The sequence below is a fragment of the Chroicocephalus ridibundus genome, chromosome 2, assembly GCF_963924245.1.
Source record: "Chroicocephalus ridibundus chromosome 2, bChrRid1.1, whole genome shotgun sequence".
Taxonomy (NCBI): Eukaryota; Metazoa; Chordata; class Aves; order Charadriiformes; family Laridae; genus Chroicocephalus; species Chroicocephalus ridibundus.
In genome coordinates this window covers 145,883,085-145,906,743 of record NC_086285.1, presented here as the reverse complement: position 1 = coordinate 145,906,743, position 23,659 = coordinate 145,883,085, and the positions used below count along the sequence as shown (strand labels likewise).

The 23,659-nt window shown below is 41.9% G+C and overlaps 2 protein-coding genes across 2 annotated transcripts in view; both read left to right on the top strand.

Annotated features, from left to right (window-relative positions):
* Positions 1-1,402, top strand: part of RGS22 (regulator of G protein signaling 22) — a 66,611-nt gene extending 65,209 nt beyond the window's left edge. The window contains exon 27 of the mRNA XM_063324039.1: positions 1,351-1,402. Within this exon, the coding sequence (XP_063180109.1) occupies positions 1,351-1,359 (9 nt within the window). The 3' untranslated portion in view covers positions 1,360-1,402. The remainder of the gene's footprint in view (positions 1-1,350) is intronic.
* Positions 1,403-14,708: 13,306 nt separating this feature from the next.
* Positions 14,709-20,657, top strand: LOC134512157 (cytochrome c oxidase subunit 6C). The gene is made up of 4 exons (XM_063327263.1): positions 14,709-14,832; positions 15,836-15,963; positions 17,594-17,732; positions 20,531-20,657. Exons 2-3 carry the CDS (start codon positions 15,850-15,852, stop codon positions 17,711-17,713), a joined length of 234 nt encoding a protein of 77 aa, XP_063183333.1. The 5' UTR covers positions 14,709-14,832; positions 15,836-15,849; the 3' UTR covers positions 17,714-17,732; positions 20,531-20,657.
* The last annotated feature ends 3,002 nt before the right edge of the window (positions 20,658-23,659 follow it).

Below are 23,659 nucleotides of genomic sequence, written 5' to 3'. Positions count from 1 at the left end.
TTGGGAGGCCTTGCACAGAGGCTTTGGACCTGCTCTGTAGCTGAGAAACCTCCAGCTGGTCCCAGTGCTCAAAGAGGGTCTACAAGGTAGCTGCAGTGATTGCAAGCCAGCAGTCCCTGGCCCACCCTGTTATTCAAAACCTGAGAGTTGCGTTCCTGCCAGGCATCAGGCTGTGGTGTGGGCTAACCCAATGAGACGGTAGAAGTCTTGAGCAGTTTGAGATGCCTCTCCCACCAGCTTCAGTTGCAACTCACTCTCCAATACCACTGGAAATTTGCCTACCCTGCCCCTTCCCTCCCAATAGCTCAAGTGTTCCCACTGCGTTTGAGTGGTTTCCTCTTCTTCCATCATGACCCTCTGGTGGCTCTCCTCAACCACATTCTCTGCTGGTCGGGTGAGATATCTACAAAAGATCACTGCTGCTCTCGATGGGACATATTCTCTCCACTTTGTTACAGAGGAGGTCACACCTTATTTATCAGGTATAAATGGCAAGGTGCAGGCAGCAGGGAGGGGGATATGCTGTAGTGGTGGGCTTTTTGAGGAGGGCTGGGGTTGCCCTGTGCTGGACACAGGCAGCTCCAACCGATCCATGGCAGGGCACAGCTGAGCCCTGCAGCCACGATGGTGGCACCTCAGGCAAATATGTTTAAGAACGAGCAAAGAAGCCAGAGAGGAGGAGGAGGGAATAAAAAGAGTGAAAAACAACAAGAGGGAACACCAAGGCCAGAGGAAGAGGAGGAGGTGGAGACGGTTGAGGAGGAGGAGGTGCTCTGTGGTGGAGTAGATATTCCCTGCAGCCCATGGAGGACCCACGCCACAGCAGAGAAAAGGAGTGAGAAGGGAGAAGGGGATGCCCAATGCCTCACTCACCAAAGGGACCGAGTGTAACCTGTGGCAATAACAAGGAGGGAAAGAGAGGTGCTTGGAGTGAACTTGAACCTGGGAAAACTAGAGGAAAAGTGTTTTCTCTAAGTGTGTAAATGTTTGTTTTTCTTGGTTTTGGTTCCCACTACCTGAATCAGTAATGATTTCTTCTAATTGGCAATAAATTAATTTTCCCAATTGGAGTCTATTTTGCCTGCAACAGTAATTGGTAAGCAATCTCCTTGTCTTCATCTTGACCCACAAGCTTTCTCTTTCCTGTTTTTCCTCTTTTCTCCCCTTGTCCTGCTGGGGGGAAGGGTGGAGAGGGAGGGAGTGAGCAGGCAGCTGGGTGGGAGACTGGCTGCTAGTGAGAGAAGACCCAACCAGACCTTGTTTCTCTTTTTTTGATGCATTTATTGAAGAACTGTTCTGACTGTTTCAACTGGCTGCAGCACAGCAATGACATTCTGTTACTTTTTGCAGGCAGATTAAAATCTCTCTGAGGAAGGGAATGAAGAGACATTTAATGTAGGTGGGCAGGAGACACAAAAGTAATGTGGATGCAAGGTTTGTCCTTATGTTTCCAGAGCAAGGATGATGACTTGGAATATTATTAAGAACTATGGGACATTAGTCAGGGGTAGAAAATAAACATCTTCCAATGTGTTCCACATCAACATGATTGTGATACTGACTCTTGTGTTACTCATCTGTTTAGTAGTACACCTTGAGGCTCAAATCAGAGTAAGATTCCACCGACGTATGCATGGCGCAAACAATTAGGTGGTCTTGGTCCTAAAGATGTTATGATCAAACCCAGTTCTTCAGTGCCTGATCTAATAAGTAAAACACTGCATTGAACTGACAGACCTGAAGCGGTGTGTCTTGGCACAACATGTTCTCAGTACTGCAATTCACACAACTTCTGTTTGTCAAGGTTAACTCATGTGGTGTCTGAGCTATCATAAAATCAAACCCTGTTGTGGTTTGCTCCCAGTCCAGTCTGATTCCTGACCCGAAGTACACCTTCTGCCTCATTTCTGAGTTTTGATCTACATGAAAGGCTTAAAATATATCCGGACACAGATGTGATTGAGAACTTTTGTAAAACATCATTCCTCCCACAGCATTAGTCAATGGAAGGTTGCAGGAGCTCATAGCTCTTGTGTAGCTGTCCCTACTTTCTTCCTTCTTTTTACAACTTTAACAGTTTTAAAACGAATTTGGGCAGAGTTGATATTGGGACTAGGGCCAAAGGATTAATTGGGTAATTAAGAGGGGGCAGGGGCAGAATTAACTGCTAGGCAGGGGATGGGATAATGACAGACCTCTCCACATTTTTCAGACCGCTTTAAACACCAGTCCCCAGCCACAAAATTGTTGTCTCCATTCTTCTCTACATGTGTGTAACGCATGTAAGCGAAAGGCAGATCAGCGAGCTCCAGCTTGCTGAGTTCCCAAGGACTACCCCTGCGTTAGGGATGGGATTGTTTTCCACCACCCCTCCCAACCTCTTGGACAAGGAGAACAAGCCATGCAGCCTTGTCTCAGTTGTCAGAAGTAAAGGTTCTTCACTTGGAGCTCTTAAATCTTACTGCTAAGGACCATTCATGAGTGCTTTCCTCCTCAGTGTGGAGTAGCAGCTAAGGACAACTAATAGTCTTTTTTCTTTTTCACTCTTGACACAATGACCAAAAATTGTATGGGATCCATCGGGAACTGCTTCAGACAAGCTGGCAGGGAAGATAGAGACTCTCTTTTATGGATATAGCTGCCCTGCTCATATATCCTCACAGAAGGAGCAAGGGAGATCGTTGGTTCAGTTCCTGCTTTCCTCACAGTTCAGAGGCAGAGTTTGCTTTATGCTTATTTCCATTCCTTCTGTGTTTGGGTCGTTTGCTTGTGTGACATTACCTGAGAAAGATGTCTTGGGTGGAAGCCACAAGGGAGTAAAACATAAAATTCTTGTCCCTGTATTTCTTGTTTTCCCAAATTTCACAGATGCAGTAAACTTTAATGCTCAGTACATCTGAGGAGGGTTGAATATAGCATCTTGTAGTGATGCTACATCAGAGTACATGTGGTACTGTGTGGTCTACCACTCATTCATGTGAAAGGCAAAGAAGAATCACGGAATGCAATAAATGCAGTGATGTATGCCAGTCTAAAGAACACGTGAAAGGCCACCTTCTACTGCTGTAGTCAGTACAGTGCACGCAAACAAATGTTCGAGCGTGGCAGTCAGTTTCTGTTTTGTTGTATTCTTGCCTTCATGGTATTTTGAGTCAGTTAAATAACATGTAGGCAATGCTTATCTCATGGTGGTAGCTTTGACCTGAATCATACTTGGATTACTTCTAAAATGAAAAATATTATCCAGATATCTGTCACAGATGATAAAACTCCTTGTGAATATGTTCCAGCCTTGCCAAATTGTTAACAAAAATGTACCAGCGCCTACGCAAAAACTACTGTCCCAGACAGTTACTGTGATTAATACCATACATGTCTATCAAACTTAGAAAACAAACAAAAAAAGTACTTCATGTACTTCAATGAGTGAATATAATTTTGCAAATTGGCTGTATCCACTCAAAGTTCCGCAAACCAATGATAACCCTCAATCCAGTTTGCAGTTCTGTCTCCATGTTAACTGAAATATATATGTGTGTATATATATATGTCTATCTGCGTATATACACACACATGCACAGTTGTTTATAGGCCACGTCTTTAACATGCAACTGAGGAGGATCACATGTATTAGTAGTGCTAGGAATACATGTCATATCATTATGCCCATTTTATATGTTAATTTAAAAGCAATATTGAGCAACTGGGGACAGGGGATATACTAAGAGAGAGGGACCCTTTCATTTCTGGGTTACTGAATCTAATCTGATGCAATGGCAGATACCCCATAACTGCTATTCGGTGATACATCTGAAATGGAATAGTGGTTTTAGTCTCGTCCCAAGGGACCAAGTAATGACTTTTACCAGTTACAGCAGCGAGCCTGAGAACTGAACAGGTATAGAGACTAACTAATAGTTATTGTTCTAAATGATGACTCTATATCACTTCTGTGATATAGCACTTTCTGCTTGCACTGCTATTGTGTTTTTATCTTGTTCTTGAGCTCTGTTCTCTCTCAGGCTGATATACCACTCATGTGAGCTCAGCAGTTTTAAAGGGCTAGAAAAGTTTTACCCAACAAGCCTAGCACCTCTCCCTTTAGAAAACTAAAACTTCATTTCTCGTTTATTTTAACTACGTATACCTTGTGACTTTCATAAGCCTACAGCAGAACAACAGTTGTCTGTGGAGCTTGCTGCTACAGACAATAAAAACAATTATCTTTTCAAAAACCTGCAAACCTAGAAACTCTTCTGGATGGATTTATGCTCTAGTGGCATTCAAAATACACAATCTAATCATAGTCATTCAGACTTACTTTTCTTGTTTACTCCCAAGTAATGCAACATATTGGAACTATTTTGGAATTTTTTTAAGCCATCATTTGTATTCATAAATATTTACACTTAGATGCTATTACTGTATATTTCACTTTTCTCATCAGACCTGGCACGTTTATTAAAACATTTTATAATCTTTGAGGGTACAGTCCTGAAGTTGCTCGTTCAAATACTTTTGATAACACCACAAGCTGTGACTACGCACTTCACGAAGGGGCTTTATACGCTTTGCTTTGACTTCTCTCCTGCTACTGTGTGACATGTAGTATCAGACTATGAGATTAATTCCTGAAAATATGTAGTGCCAGCTTATGTTATTAAGGTGGACACTTACAATGGTTTAGAAGGGTGGTAGTGGTGGTCACCGGGCCGTTTAAAAAGGGGGAAAATGCTTTCTCATTTGTGTCTGTACAATGCTGCTCTGTCATTGCCTCCATACTCCTCATGATCTCTTTTTAGTGGCTGCTTCTTAAAGTACTGTTAATGGGGAATGGTCTTAGGCCCTGAGCTGTGGATTTGTTTGTCCCTTTCAAGGTGTGGAAATCTAGTGTTTAATCATCAGGCGTTGAAATCAGCAAGGAAGAGAAGTGCTTTGCAGACACAGCAGTAAACCAGATTCAGCAGACCCACTTTCAATTATTGGTTTTCTTATCATACAGTATTGGGTGGCCAAGGCCAGACTGGTTTGTGCCAGACCAGTTTGTGCCAGGCCTTCTACATCTTTTACATGAGAAGAATCATTGTGACTCACTTTGCAAACATGTTTTACTGAAAAAAAAAAAAAAAAAAGAGAAACCTGAATTAATGAAGTGTACACATAAAAGCATCAATGAAATGGTTATTTTCATAAATGTGAGACCTTCTGTTCCCTGCTGTTAAGAACACTATAAAATGGCAGATGTCCCTTCATTGCTCCTTCTGTGCCTTTAGCCCTATCCTGTATTACAGACTTGGGGACATTTTCTATCCTCTACCACTTGTACGCTTGTGAAATGGCCAGCCTCAATCCCACCCAACACTACTGATCAAAACTGTTGACTCCAGCTTGTGTGTGTGTAAAAATGGTTGAAAAGACATGTTTCAAAGTTCTGTCCCAAACTTGGAAAAGAAAATCCTTAAATTATTTATGTTTCTAACGTTCAATACTGGCCAGACTGATCACTGTGCAGCGGTATGTGGCCAATGGAGCTGCAGTAATCCAGCTTGAATTTGACCTGTTTAAACTGTCCCGTTACATTCAACCAATGATTTTTGTTACTGTTTTTCTAAAGGAATGCCTTTAGTCTGTCATTGTGAATCACGCCTGAATACAGCTAAGATGGGGTTAACTGGTATTTTTTTAAGCTTATGGAACATTGCTGGTTTTAATACATTCAGTAGTTGCTGTAAGAATGTTAGGGAAAGACAAGTTTGAACACAAATTTTAGATCTGGATCTGTACTCACAGTTCAAACCTACCTCTAATGGTCTGATTTGGAGCATTCCCAGGATTTCAGAGAGTTATAATTCACATCTGTGTTTCTAACTCCTTCATGCATGATTGTTTGAATGTGCACATTTGGAACAGGTCCATGTCTAATAGGCTAAATTGTAGTTCCCAAATCAGAAGCCACATGGTATTGCTATATAGTTTTTTATTTTTCCTCTTATTACGTAGACTTCAAATAAGGTTCTGTCAGTCCAGCACATCGGATTAATACAAAACACCAAAGTCTACACTTTCTACCTACCTGCTAATGAACTCACACATTTTGATTTCTACCAGTGATTTAGTAAAGCATTTGCACAATGGCCACAATGGATACTTCTCTTCCAAGTAATAATTTACTAGAGTGCTGGAGCAGGTTGGAATTATGGAGGACCCATTAAGCTGTCCTAGTACCGTAAGGGTAGACAAGGTATAGAGGAGATTCTCTTATTTTTAATATTAATTGAGCCAAGCTAACTTATACGTCAAGCGCAGGCTGCCTTTATATGGATTTTCCTCTATTTCTCTACTAATTAAAATATTTTAGTTTCATGGTAACATATGTGAAAGCGTTGACAACAGCATTGCTTATTCCACATGTTAATTATGTATTTGTTCAGAGTATGCTGATGAACTGTGTGCGTTTCTCATGTTAAGTTTTCATTTCATGTCAAAGGAAAAGTGGAAATGTAGTAAGCTCTGTACCATATGCGTTTGAAAAATCTTTTGTTGGCAAGAAGTTTAAAAAGAAAGTAATACTTGCTTCTCAGAAAAGGATTTTTGAACAAAGCAAAGCAATTGTGCCATTAATGAGAAAGTTAAATGAAACAAATGACAAGGCAAGCAAGAAAAAAACACAGCATCACACTCAAGGAATGCACGGGCACACAATAGCTTATGCAATATTCCCCATCTGTCAAAGTCAGTAAATACAGAGATTTCATCGGAAATATTCATTATAATAGGCTGCGGTACCTATGCCTTGGTAAATGCAATCAACAAGCTTTTAGCATTCTTAGTAGCTTTCACCTATAGGCAGCTAAATTAATTTCATCCCAGGTGAGAGACTCAACTGATCAGTATTAGTTTTGTAAGCCCCAGCCCCTGACTGGTTTGAACATCACTCATTCCAGAAAAAGGTATTTTGGGAATCGAATCTGTCATGTCTCTAGAGTAATTTACACCTTTACAGTTCTGTATTTGTATATGTGTGGGCAGGCACGTATACATGTCTATAAAATCTATACTTCATGGATTTGTCTGTGCTTGTATGCATGCATATATACACTAAACACATATATGCCTAAAATTACCTTGTTTGGTAAACTGTTTTACTGTCCTAATCACCTAGGGCTTAAGTTTGGTGTATATCATCTTTTTCCTAATACAATATTCCAACCATTTTCTTCCGTGTATTTTTTTTTAAATGAAGGTCTTCATGTTTCATTAAAATGTTTGCATTTGTACTCACTTGCATTTGAGAGGTCAGAGCCATTACACTTGCTTTGTTGAGGAATATGGCTCTTTACAGAGGTCTGTGCAGCTGCTGGAAAGAGAAAATAAATGCAATTATTGGGAGTCCTTTTTCCTCTAGAAAGCATATGCAAGAAAAAAAAATTCACTTTCCCTGTGTTTTTTCTCCCAAATGAGAAAGTAATTAACAGCACGTGTTGGGCCATTCACTAAAGACTATGATGAATGATTTACTATTTTCAAGCTAATGAACTGAACACTTGATCTAAAAAAGGAGAGTATGTATGATTGTGTTCATCTTCCAGTTATGACCTTCCAGTTCAAAGATCATCTCAACTCCTGGCTGCCTGATCCTGAAATTTGCTGAATATATTGAAACTTGCCCTCTTAATTCACGTCTCCAGAGGTGCTCAGCACCCGACAGTAGCAGGCCTTCAGAAAGCTGTCCAAAGGATGAAAACAGTGGTCTTTTGGGTTTTTTTTTCTGAGTGAAACGCCAGGAAAACATGGCTTTGTCACTGCAGCTCCACATGACAGGGTATTGAAAAAAACCCACAAAACCAAACCAAACCTAAAGCAAAACAAAATCAAAACACAGAAATGCATAGGTTTAGTTGGGCTTGCCAAGGTAATGTAGTACTAATCACAGATTGTATTCTGAGACTAAGTTAAGAGTTAAGCACTGGAAACAAACTGCCCAGAGAGCCATTGGTAGCCTTATTGTCATCAGAGGGGTTCTAAAAACAGATAAGATACGCACATCTGCCAGGAATGACTACGTATTTTCAGACCCATATTGGGGCAGGGGAGCGAGTAGCTGAACCCTTGAGGGAGTTATTTTCTCTGAATCCATATCCAGGTTGTTCTGAATGCAAAAGCTTAGCCTCTGCTAAAGAATCTTACGACAGTCAAGGGCCATGACACTTCATTTGCTCTGCACCCGAAACTCCCACTGAAGCCAATTATTCAATCTACTTTAACAAAGACCACAGCTTCTCTGGCTGTGCAACTGTTGGTAACCATCAACAAACTGATTCATCTACAATTGGGCCAAATGTTACAAAATCTGTTTCTGAGTTCTTGTTTGTACCCCCATCATAAGATTACACCAAAATTAAAGCATGCAGTACTTGAACTAACTTCAAAGGCTGAGCTTGCACTTCTAGCTAGTTCAGCCTTTTTATTGGTTCGTGTTTTCCATTTGGCTTCAGCATCCTGTTCCTTACTGATGCCCTTCTAGAGTTTCATTTACAAATATTACGTCCCTGGTTAGTGAGCCATGCTAATTAATACTGCGGTGGAGGCTATGGATTATAGTAATCTCATGCCTCCTGCTTGGAAAAACATTGCAGTTTTTCCAGACATTTACATGTAATGCCGTATTGAACATGGCCAAATTTGTCTTAGGAAAATGTATCCTGAACTCATTTAATCAAAATATATTTAACTAAGGTTGCTTATGCTGTTATCTATTGCCAGTTTTGTTAATCATGAAGCTCAAAAATTTCAATGCAGTAGAAACCTGAGATCCACAATTTCCTAATTAGATTATTTCAAACAAAACAGTAAAGTTAAAACAGGCTGGTTTAAGTATACATATTTTTTAAAGTTTATGCCAATAACAAGTTTGTTAAAAAAAAAACAAACATGAAAAGATGATTTGACTACTTTCTGGAAGCCTCACACGTCTGACTGTGCTTCACCTTTCAAACCTGGGACCACAATCTGAAATGGATTTTAGCTCCACTGGGGATTTTGCAGTCAGGGACCCCCTGGCTGCTGGGACTTCAAGTGTTGCCAAAGTTATGGTTATAAAGAAAATCTATTATGTTTTCAGTACCATCAAATATCAAATAAAAGCTATAAAGCCTTTACACAACACAGCAATCCTAAATCATATGTTCTTCCAACACCAAAATAAACAAAAGCAATGGCATTTTTTAGGAAGAGGGGATATCTTTTCTTAGACCAGGTGATGTAATTGGAAACAACGGACAAGCTTTCAGGCTCACAATTTGTTCACCAGGTCATAAAGGGGTCAAGAAATACATAATCTCTGGGGTTCTTGTTATTTTATTTTTGTTTTTAATTGTGTTCATGAACTCTCTTTTCATAAATGGATGCAATTTGGTTGACGTTACTGCAGTATGATACGAGTCCCAACAAATCTGAAAGAGGCACCCCCCAACTCCTTCTAGACTGCCATTTCAGACCCAGAAAGGAAAACTTGCCAACATCTCCTAACACTTACCATGTCATCACCTCAACGTGAATCAAAACAGACTAAAATGAGAGGTTTAGAAACCTATAAGAAAAGGACTAAAAACTTGCCACAGGGAACACTTGCAAAAGTGGCACTTTACACGTGACCTGGGACAGTCTTTTTTTGTCAGGATGTGCTCTGTACTGTACTGCGTTAAATCAAATAAAGGGCATAGATGTCTCTAGGTAAAATCCTACAGCTGCAAATTTTTAGGTGTCGCTCTCTCGGGGTGCAGTCCCTAACCTGAGCAAGGCCTCTTCCCTCCACGCAGCTCACTCCTCTGAGAGGAGCACACTGAGCCAAGAGCTGCCCAGAGCAAGCATCTTGAACCTAACCAAGGAAGGGGCCAAATGTAGTGACTTGTGGACAGTGAGTCCAATCTTCCATTTGAAGGAGGCTTTCCCACTTCACAGCAACTGTCTTACACCCACGGGTAAGTTGGTCTGTCATTTTCTGTCAGAATTAATTCCTTGAACAAAATGATAGCTGTACGAGCAGCAGCACTTGGCCACTTTCCAGTTTCCTGGAGGTCAGATGATCACCGGTCATATCTAGGAAAACCAGAAGCTAATAAAAGGTCTGGTCTAAACCCTATCAAGGTATGAAGAACACTGCTTTTTTCAATGTCTTTGGGCTACTGAAGGGTACCCATGAATCTTCTGCTCAGACTTACTGTAACGCATCCATGACCAAGGAGGAGAGCACTGGTCAATGTACCAGGTGCTTGTGTGTACAGACTCAGGAGGTCTGCTGGGCAGGCCACGCAGCCATTGTTTCCATATGGCAGGTGATGTTTGGAGCTAGAGAATTTCACCTTGTATGAAACTAAACCATCTCACAGCACATCAACCAAACTGTGCTTTGAAAAGGAGTGTGAAAAGCTCGGCCTTTTGTCCTCCTGTTGTGGTCCTTGCTTTCATTTTCAAAAGGAGGAACTCTGCTCCCGTGCCGTTCTTACATGGACACTCTGGATCTCAACCCAGGCTAGGAATGCTTGTGGCCAACATCTGATGGGCTGTCAGTTGCTGAGATGGGACTGTAGAGACCGAGTTACGTGTAACAATTTAATGTGTTGACTGGTTAAACTGTAGATTGGAGTATTTGTCTGTAAAGGTGGTTTAACTCTGCTGGTTCATGAGAAAACAAGGATGGGGAATGGAAAAACTTTCTCAGAGTAAGGTACCACTATGAAAATACAGAGGAGTAAAGGAACAGCATAAAAACATCGTCTTTGATGACCTTACTTCCATTGCACACAGGCTACATAACATTTGAAATCACAAACGACAGAAAAATACTAGCATCATTTAAAGGGCTTTGAGCAAGGCACAGGGACTGGAAGGAGGTGTTCCTGAGGGTGTGGTTTTGTGTTTTTCTAAGAAACCGGATGATAATGTAGAATGTTTCTGGCAATGAATGATGAAGTTAGACTTGTCTAAGTTAAACTTTTAGGCAAGAATGACAAATATATAGAGTATTACTTGTTTAAAAACGGAGTTTATCTAAAAAAGGTTTTCCTGTTGCTAAAATAAGCGGTGCATTTGTTTCAGATAGGCCCTCCGAACCTGAAGGACTCTGGAGTGAGAACAATTAATACAGAAGCATAGGCCAGAAAAGAAAGTGGGGGGAAAAGTGTCACGCGAATGTTAATGTCTCAGATGTCGAACTTGGTTTGTTTTCTAGTTCTTGGTCCTGAACACCCACATTAGCCATGTCTTGACCACCAGTTGGGAACTTGGGCAATAGCTGAGTCTTTTTTTAACAATATAGCTCATGGCGGTACCAAACACAGGATCATTCATGTAATTATAGCACTATTAAATGTGTAAAGAAATACTAAAAATCTGTCTCTTTAAGCAAAACTTAAGAAATTTCTTTTTTTGACGTCTTTCTATTTTAGAAGCATGCATAAAATCAACAAAGGCTTGTGAAATCCCTGTCCGCTCCATTTATTCTGATTTGAACTTTTGCTTTTTTTTTCCTCCTTTGTTTATAATGCCCTTTTGGAAGTACAAAAATATTTTTCTTCCCCCTACTAATTTTGACTTTTTCCATTTAGGAATCATTGATTCACCCTCATTTTTTTTGTACAGCTGCCATTCCAATTCTGTTAAATAACTTCTTGTGCCACAGTATCTTTGTTTGTTCCACAGCACCATTGACTGATGTCGACACAGCCGTGGTAAGACAGTACTCGCTTAGTTAATTTCTGGCACAGAAAGGGGAGGAGGAGCACAAATGTATGCATTTTCATATGTGGCACATAACATTGTTTAACTTCTTTTCTTTTGTGATAGAGAGGTAGATTTTATAATAAACTAAACTATTTAGGCATGCAGCTGGCTCAGGGGATTGCTGATGTCCCATGTGATCTTTTTCCAGTAGATTTTTGGTTCTAATTTGATCCAGATTATGACTATCTAAAGACTTTTTGTGGCACATGCAAAATCACTTGCTTGTCACAGTCCTATTCCTAGTCGGCTCCAGTCCACACCACAGAAAGCACAGTGCTAAGTATCACAGCTGGCACTCTTTGTGGAAAAGACAAGGATTCAGTGCCTAAATTTTCTCTCGCTAAAGTCAGAGGTAAATTTTATTTTAAATTTCAATGGAGCACAAGCAAGAAATGATTTAGCATTAATGCCTGCCTTCACTCCTGAAAAGATGATCCCTTTCGAGGACACCATGAAGAAGCGTCAACTGTTGCTGCCACTACAGCATTTTGGAGAGGGAAAGAGGACTGTGGATTCTAGTTTGGTAACTGTGGCACCTTTTGAGCAAATAGTCCTGATATTCATGTCCAAAAGACAACTGAAGCAGGTGCCAGACACCCCCGAGGCCGGGTGGACTCGGAAGAAAGTAACTGCTGTTGTTTCTGTATTGTATGCCTTGGTGTTTTCAGAAGGTTTATTTGCTTTGCTGCATTTGGATGCATGGGTCCAAAACCTCATTCAGCCTTATAATCCATTCAGAAACTGGAGTGATAGGAAGCAACTCCGTGCACTAACGTAACGGAGCTGATTGTCTCTGCCCTCCTTCCGTGGCTCTTCCTCCAGTGTATCCTCTGTCCTTTTTTTATCCCTTATTTGCACAGTCCCAAACTGCCCTTTATACAGAACAATAAGGAGCTGGCTGTATATTCCACAGTAATGACGTCAAAGAATAATAACAATTAGCACTTCATTTAGCATCTTAACTATAACACAAAGATGCCTAGCCAGCAGTATCTCAGGCACATGGGGAAACTGATCACATAGAAAAGAATTTAATGACCTGGCCAGCCATGAAGTAAGCTATTGAAAACAGCAATCAAGATTTTTTTATTTGCAGACCTAGGTCCATCCACCAAATTACTCTGTCTCACCAAGACTGATGTTTATAGGAAAATTCCTCATATATCATTTATAGCGATAGTAGCCATGAAACCTGCTACGCTTTTATTCCAATTAATTTCGTACCCTCTTTTTCTGACATTGCGTAATACTAGGGCAAGCTGAGTGGAGCTTTTAAGATTCCCTAGACAACTCTCCCTGCCATTTCTTTCCTGGTCTCACCAAATGACTGCATGAGCTCGCCTCGGGAACAGCAGCACCCTTCTGGACCCGGGTATTTCCTTAGACCCCCCCAATCAGGTTATAGATACATCTTGTCATTCTTTCTGCATGACATTAACATTTGGCTTTTCGTGTAAATCCACACGGGAAAAACTCTTGGACAGACATTCTTCATTTCGGTCTCAACTATTGTAACAAACTTTTCTTCAGTTCAAGGAACATTGTCCAAATTCCATCTATTCAGACTGCTGTTGCAAGGACCGTTCTCCCAGCTTGTAGTCACGGCTGTATGATTTCTCTCCGCAATTTTCTACTCACACTTTCTTCTTCTTTAATCCCATCAAGGAAAGCAACTTCTCTTCAGTTTTAAGGGCCTGTCTCCTCTCGTCATTTGATGTCCGGATCTGCTGGCTTTGGCAAGGGAATGCAAGGCTTGAATGGATACCTCGCTGCACAGGAGTGGCTTCAATTTTTTCAAGGCAGGAATTTATAGCATTTAGTGTAAATCCCATAGAAGGAAAACAACGACAATACCATATGCAGGTGGTGATTAGGTGGAAACCCTGGGCAAAGCACATGCGTGCCTCATTCCCAAGAAAGGTACAAAAACTGGCTAAGGAATATCTAGAAAGGATTACAAACTGCTTACTTTGTTTCTAGGCTTGGCCAATCATTCTTAGCAAACTCTACAAAGATTATTAATTCGTGTATTCTGTTTGGGTTTGGTGGCCACTGGAGATCTGGAAAAGCGACTGATGTGTACAGAAGACACGGTTTTGTTGGGGAAGTGGTGGGGCGGCGAGCACATAGCGTTGTGAGGGCTCTTTGCTGGCGTGAGGGCTGAGGGCACTCCATAGACTCACGGCATGGTTTGGGTTGGAAGGGACCTTTAAAGACCGTCTAGTCCAACTCCCCCGCCATGGGTAGGGGCATCTTTCACTAGATGGTTGCTCAAAGCCCCATCCAGCCTGGCCTTGAACACTTCCAGGGATGGGGCATCCACAACTTCCCTGGGCAACCTGTTCCAGTGTCTCACCACCCCCATGACCAGAAGCAGCTCCCTCAGCCTGCCCTCGTGTGCCCTTGCCCCTCACCATCCAGGCCCACACCCCACACACCAGTGGGACTGGGGAGACCAGGAGGGGACAGGGGAGTCCAGATGCAGTCGCCGAAGTAACAAATAAGAGAGGAGGAAGGCATTTTTACTGAGATTTTTCTTGGTTTATTGTTGTTTTTTTAATTGCTTATTGCCCTATCTTGACAAGAACTCATAAGGCCTCTGCTCGGCACAGCACTTGGGTGTAGCCTGAGCGCACCGTCGGGAGAGACCAGGGGCCCCGGCGGCGGCCAGGCCAGGCCAGGCCAGGCCGCATGGCGCCCGCTGCGCCTGACGGGGGTGTTGGGTGCCCCGGAGGCCTGAAGTGCTGGAAGGGTCCCCACAGAGCCCCTCGGCACTGCAGCGTCGTCCGGGTCGCCCTTCGGGTGGGCGACCCGCCCTTCCTCCTTGATGCGGCTCGACAGGGTGAGACCGATCGCCCTCCTCCCCGCTGCCCCTCCGTACCACACCGTCCCCTCCCCCCCACCTCCGCCACCGAGGGCGCGCGCGCGTTGCCGGGTTTGAGCCCCGCCGCTCGCCGTAGCCAGGCCACCGCCTCCGGCGCATGCGGGGTAGCGCGGCCGCAGAGGTGCCCGGCCGGCGGGGCGGAAGGACGTTGGTGGGGCCGTGCTGAGGTGAGGCCGCGCTTCCGTCCCCTATCCCGTCTCCCCCCACCTCCCCGCCGCCGGGTCCCCTCTCTTCCCCCCGCCACAACGCCCCAACGGCCGCCAGCCACCGCTCTCCCCTCGTCCGCGGCCCGTCGCGGCAGCCCGTGACCTCTGCGCGTCCCTGAGGGTGGCGGGGACGGGCCCTGCGGCGGCGGGCGCCCTGCTGGAGGGCAGCGAGGGGCCGGAGCGCCTTCTGTGAGGGGGAAAACCGGTGCGGGGCTTGTCACAGCGTGGCCACGGCGCTGCGGCCGGGCCGGAGAGGGGTCTGTGGTGATTTCTCTTCAGGGTGAGAGGAGAGCGATTGTGCAGGGCTATGGCAGCACCAAACGCCCTGGGGGCAGCTGGGCCACCACCTGGTTTTCCTTCCCGGGCCCTGTGAGCTCCGGAGGCCGCACAGAAGGCAGCACCCTGCGGGCAGCACGGCCTGGGAGCCGCTCCCTGCCCAGCTTTAACTGGTGTTAAAAGAGAACCGCCTGCTTCAGGCCTGGTAGATTTTTAGTAAAATCTTCCCGAATAGAAAAAAATCCTTTAATGCAATAAGGTCTGCAGTGATTTAAAAAAAAATCCTACAAACCACAAACTAATTCCAGCGGCATGAGCTTTTCCTTAGAAATTGATAAAATATAGTCAATGTTCTGAATGTTTTCTGATGTAAACACCAGGACAGCAGGCCTAAAGTGGTAGACCATGCAGGAAGGAAAGGGTTTAGTATGAATAGCAAAGGCCAGTTTTGATTCCATGAGTACTTGGTGTAAGGAGTGTAAAAACTTACTTAGATTCACGTCATAAATAGGTTGTCCTTGAATTTTGTCCCTTATATATTCCCATTGAGAAGTCAAATAGAGGAGAGCTGTTGCTTACGTTGTGAAGGTGATTATTACACAATAGGAAAAGCGCAATACAGAAGTTTAAGTAGAGCTTCTTGTCCCATAATTCTCTCTTTTTTTTGTTTTTCTTTGTTTTCTTTTAGGAAATACAATCACCATGTCGTCTGCACTGTTGCCTAAGCCACAAATGCGGCGCCTTTTGGCCAGGCGGATGAAGTTTCACCTATTTGGGGCATTTTTTGTATCTGTGGGATGTGCGGCTTTGTACAAGGTGAGATCTGTAATCATTCAATTACAAACTGGACTCATTAGAGTGTTTTAAGAATTCATAATATTTTTTTGTTGAGATTTGGTTGAGCTGCTCATCAGGAAGCTTTAGTAATATGTTTTTGTAAGCACGTTTCCAGAACATAAATAAATCTTCCTAATCTTCATTTGAAGAAGTGATATGAATAACCTGATGCCTTAAGCTGTGTGATCAAGATCATGCAATTCGTGACAACTTAACCTTGAGTCTCCTAGTCCCAGATGACTCTTAATCATTTGCACGATTGATGCCCATTAACTCTAGATAGTCTGTGTCTCTCTCTGTCATGGTATCCAAGACGCTAGAGTCGTCAAAGTCTTATTTTATCTCTAGACTGATTTCAGAAAACTTGCACATAAGCAAATTTGGAAAACCCATCCTTCACACTGAAGACAGCAGTGTGGGGTAGTCTAGTATGGTCCCTTTAGCCTTTCTTTTGAAGCATCGTGGGGAAATAGAGCATTACCCGGCAAAAAAAAACCCTATTTATGAATTGGAGTTTCATTTTTGTGGTCCTTAAGAGACTTCTGACAAAGATAAGATTGGTGGTGTTTCTTGAGTGCCTTTTACTAAATAATTCTCAGATCTCATACACAAAGTAATACAGTTTGAATTCCTGTGGAAGAAATGGATCTTGCTTTGCCCGTTGAACTCATTCATATACTATTTGCAGCATTTGAGTACTTGGGAAACCATTGATAAAAGTGACTAGAAGTTAATTTCAGTGTGTTCATCACTAAAATATCACAGTGAACTTAGACTCAGAGATCAACGAATCTCTATCAGAAACAATAAGCTTGCACAGTTAAAGCTCAGCATCTACTTAACACATCTCTTAAGAGGTAGGCAGGCTTGTTTGTGGTCAGACTTACAATATAATTTTATAACTTATTTGGTTTTATACCTTATTTGGGACTAGTAAGGCAGCAGACGATATTTAGAACAAGTAGCATGTGATCGCAGTAGTGATTTACTTGGTTACATGTTAGATACTGTTGAACAAACCCACCTTGGACTTCTCTTCACATTTTTGGGGGCTTTTTGAGCATATCCATGTCATTCAGGTGAATGAGCATCCAAGGAGTCAGGATTGTGTCTTTTTATGTCAATGAGCTGTAAGAGTGGCTTGGCAGCCTTGTAAAATTTTACCAGGCTTCTGTAGTTGACTTACAGTGTAGCTCAAATGTAATACATTGGTTTTGGAAGCCATTTTATCTGGAGTTATAGTTTTGCAGCTGCCCACAGGCACAAAACTTGCCATAATGGCATGTTTTATGTATAAAACTATTAGCAGGGAGGGCATTGGACACGAGCATCAACATAAGAAGAGTGTTCCTGTATCTGTACACATCTGTAATGTGCTGCTATCTTGTAACAGACTTTCTTTTTAAGGTTTCACTTCAGACATTTGTTTTTCTGACCAATGATCAGGTAGCCTGTACTGTGGATTTGAACAGGAACAAAGTAATATTTTACTAATTTGAACTAAAGGCTCTTTAGACTGATGTCCACTGATACAAATCATAGCACTAATAGAAAAAAAAAATCTGTTTGTAAAGCTTTGCAAGCTTTAATTTTTTGTGTTACCTTCCAGTTTGGAGTTGCTGAACCCAGAAAACGAGCTTATGCAGAGTTCTATAAAAACTATGATCCTATGAAGGACTTTGAAGCCATGAGAGCAGCTGGTGTGTTTGAGTCTGCACCACCCAAATGATCATAACCTGCATTTACAGGTAATAAGCTACTCTGCATTAGAACAAGAGGAAGGTAGATTGTTTCAGTGAAACGTTGTGCTATTTGGAGGTTCTTCCTTTTTGATCAAATAGAAAGGTGCTGTCCAAGAGAAAGGATACAAATTGCACTCGAGAGACCTTTGGGTAATAAAAACATGAAGAAATACAGGAACTGGGGAGCGAGGGGTAAGGGCAGAATAGAAAGCTCCTGAATACCTTTTGGGTATTGTGTTTAACTGGTGTGATATAGAAGACTTGGACAGAGTGATGCCGGGCCTTTCCCTCCTCACACAGCAGTGGAGAGGAGACAAAACTTTTGTATGAAGCTGTAAGATTTGCCCGATATCACTGTTTTGTTGATGCTGTCGCATCTTGAGCTGCTTGGCTTCTGGCTGCCTCTGTCTGCTACTTACGTACTTGTGGTAGAACAGTGAATGAGAAAAGGGAGAGGCTGTTTCTCTCTCGTAGCATCCATCTTAATGTAAGAAACAGAGAGAGCTTCTACATATCCTTTTGTCTTTTGAAGTTGGTGAGAGGGGGAAGCTAACTAGTCATGAGGGGAAATATATTTAAATACATATACATATATATAAAAATATATAAAAAAATCACAAAAGCATACAGGACTAATATTCAGATTTTTGCCGTACTGAATTAAACTTGAATACAACTTTGTTACAATAGTATTTTCCTAGCACCTTTTGTTTGGAGACTACCAAACTTTATTCTCCCTTACTTCTTGTTGTAACATCAGGGAAAAAAAAGTCTTGATTTCAACCTTGTCATAGTTATTAATAAGCACACTCACTAAGCTACACGAACTCATGATGTGACAACTCAATAAAGAATTCCTCCCCCTTTCTTGATCCAGATTTCTTACATTGAGTTCTCTGCTTCTCTTAAAATGACTTCAAACTAATCGAGAATGATAGCTTTTTCATTCTTTTGGAATGTTTTCATATTGTGATCATTACATGATAATCTGTGGCTCTAATTATCCTGGCCAGCTGGATTTTCTCAGCCTGTTTGCTTAAAGGAGCAAGATTGAATAAAAGATTTGTACTTAACACTATTAATACTAAATTCTGTTGTGTCACAATCTACAACTGTCTGGTTTCTGCATAACACAATTACATAAAAAAAGCAGAGCTCCAGCTCTTCTAAGAACTTTAAAAAAAAAAAAGGTGGCAGTCCCCTTGGTGTGTTTTTTGTTTTTTCTTTTTTTTTTGTGAGGGGGAAACTTCGATTTTTAGCTGTGACTGCAGCAAAGATAAATAATGAAATGATAAATTTACCTGGCTTTAATCCTGGTAATTCTGCCTCTGGTTCAATCCAATGCTAATATATAGGCACTTTTAAACTTTTCTTAGACACTAGAATTGCATTCTTTAGTCAGGTGGCCTTCATCAGAGTATTCTGAAAGGCCATCTGGTGGTAAAATCATTTGAAACAAACACTGTCAACAAGGATGCATGTTGAATATTTAATTGGAATCATGAGCAGGATTTTTTTCAGTGCAAATAGAGCTCCACTCTGAGCAGCTTATGTTCCCATTTGCAGTTAAAAAAAAAAAGTTGCACATTGTGTGCACCTGTTAAAATTAAATGTTTCCTAAACATGTCTTCCATTCCCTAATTGCACCAACTCAAACGAAAAATGTGAAAGACAAATCTTTATATGTGATTTTGTTTGAAGTGCTGATGCTTCTTATTCCTTAGCCTATTTAGATAAGAACTTAGATTTTTCACTCTCTTTCACTCACCCTCTAGAAAGAGGGGTTTTTTTTTGTGTGCCTGCACATGAGTACATAAAGAGAGGAAGGGGAAAACAATGCCAGTATTTAAAATGTTCTGAAAAGAACAAATACACAGAACAGCTGGAAGACATTTTCATTTGCCTCAGTGGCTTAAATCTTAGCTATGGAAGTTGTATGGAGGCTGAATTCGATGCCGTTTTTGGAATAGTTAACTAAAGGGTACAGTGGTCATGCAGGATCTACATCTCCCGTTTTATTGGAATATATTCTGTATGTGTCAGTAAATGCAGTGGTTTAAGCTCATGGAGTACTCACTCTGGAATGGGTACTTAGCCCCAGAATTGAGGGAAGGGTGGGGTAGGAGAATTCCTGAGTTGCGGTGTTAGCCTGGAACTCTGCACCAAGTTTTTTCCTGCTGGGCATGTAGGCAACTTGGTACCAATGTGTGAATTTACAGTTTTGCCTACTTGGCACGGATGTTGTGTGGTGATACTGATAATGGAAACCAAGCGCAAGTATAAATTTGAGGAGTCTCCTACCTCTACAGTGTACTAAGTAATAGAATAAAGGGGCAAGCTCAAGAGTTTGGTGCTAACCTCTTGCATGACTCGTGTCATGGAGCGCAGCTGGTCTTGGATTGCGTTCAATAAAATGTGGAGAAGCAGTTTGAATTAGGTTTTCTTCCTTCCTTGGTAGGTTGCCTACACCACTTGTTTCCTCTCTGGCTCCTATCTGAAAGCTGCATTCCTTTCTCTTTCAGGCCCTTAGCAAGATTGATTCAGTTATCAGTGCAGCATGTATAGTGAATCTGACGTGCTGTGCAGTATTGTTCCAGCTCTTGATTTGTTCCATGTTTCACTTCTGTTTGCCACATGAAGGGTGTGTGAATCTTAAACCATCAGGAAATAACAGGGGGAATTCCTCTAGACTAAACCACCACATAAACATTTCTCTCTATTGCTTTGTATTCGTACATACTAATATGTTTTCCTTGGAGCACAAAGTTTGTCCAGCATAACTTAATATTTTTTTTATCTTGCAGATCCCCTTCAGTCTAAGGAGACTTGATGACCGAACCTTATTTGTTCACTGAACTGTAAAGTGCAGTGCACTTCAATGCATGGCACGTTCTAATGTAACTCAATAAATAAAATACATATGTCAGTGGCGCTTGGTTGTCTTCATTAATGTCGAAATGCTTAAATGCTCAGAGGCTGGGAAGAGTGGTGGAAAGTCTTCATAAATTGCTCAAGATGACTAAGTTTAGTTTTCTTTCCCCCAGGAATTATTTGCATCTCTGTTTTGGCCAAATTCCGCATTTGGTAACAAAGTATATCCCTAAGCAGTTACAGCTAAGTTGTCCCAGTTGCTGAAGGGAATATGGGAGAGGATAGTTGTTACAGGCTGGATTTCTGAAGGGTCTGTGTTACCTCTGGCTTCACAAAGTGAATTGACCTTGAGATGAAATAATTTGGACAGGAATTCTGGAAACATACTAGCCAACTGTCCTATCTTTTTCTGCTGCCATCACTGTGTTGCCTTCCTTCCAGCAGCAAACTGTTTCATCAAGACTTAAAAACTGTGCAAAATTCCCACCCTTACACATGGTATGTTACTGATTGGAAAATGACTCTGAACTGCAAGTATGGTCACATCTATTTGATGTACAAGGGGAAGGAGGATAAAAGCAGACAAAATAAGAAATACTTTAGGATTTCACGGCAATGAAAATCTTTGCGGGCTGCTTCTAGATACGATTCATCTCCTTTTTAATATCTGGAAGTAGTCTGCTAAGCATAGTTTTGATCTCTGCTACATTCTGTGTAGTCCAAGACCTGATCCTTTATCTTTTGCCACGACACTCATCATTTGGAACATGCTTTGTGCGTTGCCTGATGCTGCGGTTGAAGACGGTACTAGGACTGTAGCGCTTGGTTGCTGAATGTGGGTACAAGGCGAGGCGTCAAAGCGGACTGTGTGAAAGGAGGGAAGGCTTTGTATGAAGCAGCAAGACATATTAAGCCATCTGTGTTGTATTTGAAGGTCTTCAGCTCAAATCCTGTTTGGAGTAACTCTCATTATTTTAAATGGATCATTAACTACTTAACACTTAATAGGTATCCATGAGCAGCATTTGGACTAATGAAAGCAAGTAACTAATGTATTTGATCCAGAACACTATTACAGAGCAACATCGGATTTCCTTTAAACTTTCTGCGCAGGCAATGCTTCCTTTAAGCAAAGAAAGAATTTGACAGTGGTGCAGGGGAAACCGTCTAGTAATCAAAATACCCCTGTTCCTATGAATGTAAACCAAAGCTTAACAATAGCAAATGATACCCATTTATCTTCCCAATGTAGAGTATAAACATTGTATGCCATTAAGTACTGACTGGCATTTTCTCAGGCATGTCTGCAGGTTTAAATAGCCAGGGGTCTTCAGTCATACTGACAGCTTCAGAGGCAAAGAAAGAAACTTGCTACTGCCCGGTGTGCAGGCTAATAGACCTGACTTCCCTTGCAGCACTAGCCCCCCCCATTCTTCCCAGTTGCTATGAATTAATTTTTAAAGTCTAAGTTTCTTTTAAACTGTTACAGCCAACAACATTTATTCTTGAGGTCTGTTCCTTCGGTTACCAGCATGCATTGAGTTAAAGGATTGAGGGAGATTTTTTTTTTTTTTTTTTTTTTTTTTTTTTTGTGACTGAAGGTAGTTTTTTGACCATACAGCTAGACCGTACTAGCTCAAAGATGTTCCTGGCTAAATGTATTCAACAACAATGACAAAAGCTGAGCACGAACTTCTATGTCTGTGCTTTGAGAGCCTGCAGCTGAGAATTGTTGCTTGCTGTATAATGATATTACGGTTTCAGAATGGCTGCAAAGCAAGTACATACTTTCAGCAGGGAATGCCAACCAGCCCATGGCTCGCAGGCCTCTGGAGTGGGAAGGGAGGGCAAAACTGGGTACCTCACAGAGGAGTTGGCAGAAGGGCTAACCTCCTTTTCTGAAATCAGCACCAACCCATCCATTTTCCTTCCCCCCCCCCCCCCCCCCCCCCCCCCCCCCGCCGCAGCTCTTCGCCAGCAAGAGTTCAGCTAATCCTGTCACACACAATCAGGAGTGGGACTTAGCACAGGACAAGAAAGACCTGTGTGAGTTAGACCCTCATCAGCTGGTTGTTACAGGGTCTAGCATGCTGTTCCTAGGAGATGCAAAGCTGGAAAAACATGCTTGTCTGCGCTGAGGCCATCCCAGCAGTCTGTAAAGGTTTTTGCTATATTTATGTATGAAATAATATATAAAAGGGAATTGTTTGACCTAAACTACTTTGGGAAAGGACTTGCTGTGTATAAGCCTGACCATGCCTTCCAATTTTTGGCTGGCTTACTTTATTCTCCAGTGTTTGAGGAATGATTGATTGTTCTGGAAGCAAACTAAAAAGATAGATTTGAAGTTGTGAGCTCTCCAGGTCTAAAGAGCATGATGAGAGTAGGCATGTTTTAAGAGTACACATTGGAGTGCTTTACCAGCTAAGTACAGGCAGCTGCTCTTTGGACAACTTTGTTTTCATAGTTCACACAGCTCGTATGTAGGAGAGGCTGATTTATACGCTGTCTCCACACGTTTCCATACATGTGGTCAGAAGGGGGAGAAAGAACCTGCCTAATGCAGTAAAGGCACTAGCTTAATTCGATGAAGAGGAGTGTAATTTAAGCAAGTGTTTATTCCAGGAGAGTATAATTCAGGAAAAACACAAATGTATCTTAAACAATGGCTGCGATCTACAAACTTTTAGAAATTAAACTGCTGCCTTCCCTGATCTTTTACAGGTGTGTTGGCATCCTCTTGGCTGGTTTGCATAATACATAATTAATGAACAGATTAGTCTAATTCAAACGGTGACTACAGTGCTGGTTTGATTCAGTTAGTCACAAAAGCATAAAACTTTTCAGCACATGCTTTTTGGCAAGCAAGTCATCAGTTTCTACTTCCAAACTATTGTCATGATCGGTTGCATTTTCTGGTACGTGACAGAGTCCAGTGAACAACTGGAATCTAATGGGGTCTACGTGAAGCTTGTATGTCTGTCTTGTTACTGCTCTACACAGTGACCTCTTCTTTCCCTTGTAACTGAATGACCAAACAGCTCACAAACCCAAGTATTATA

Bases quoted from the DNA above. Each gene is read 5' to 3' on its own strand.
- LOC134512157 (XM_063327263.1), top strand. From the start codon at position 15,850: ATGTCGTCTGCACTGTTGCCTAAGCCACAAATGCGGCGCCTTTTGGCC. The intron at 15,964-17,593 runs GTGAGATCTGTA...GTTACCTTCCAG, and splicing joins GATGTGCGGCTTTGTACAAG to TTTGGAGTTGCTGAACCCAG.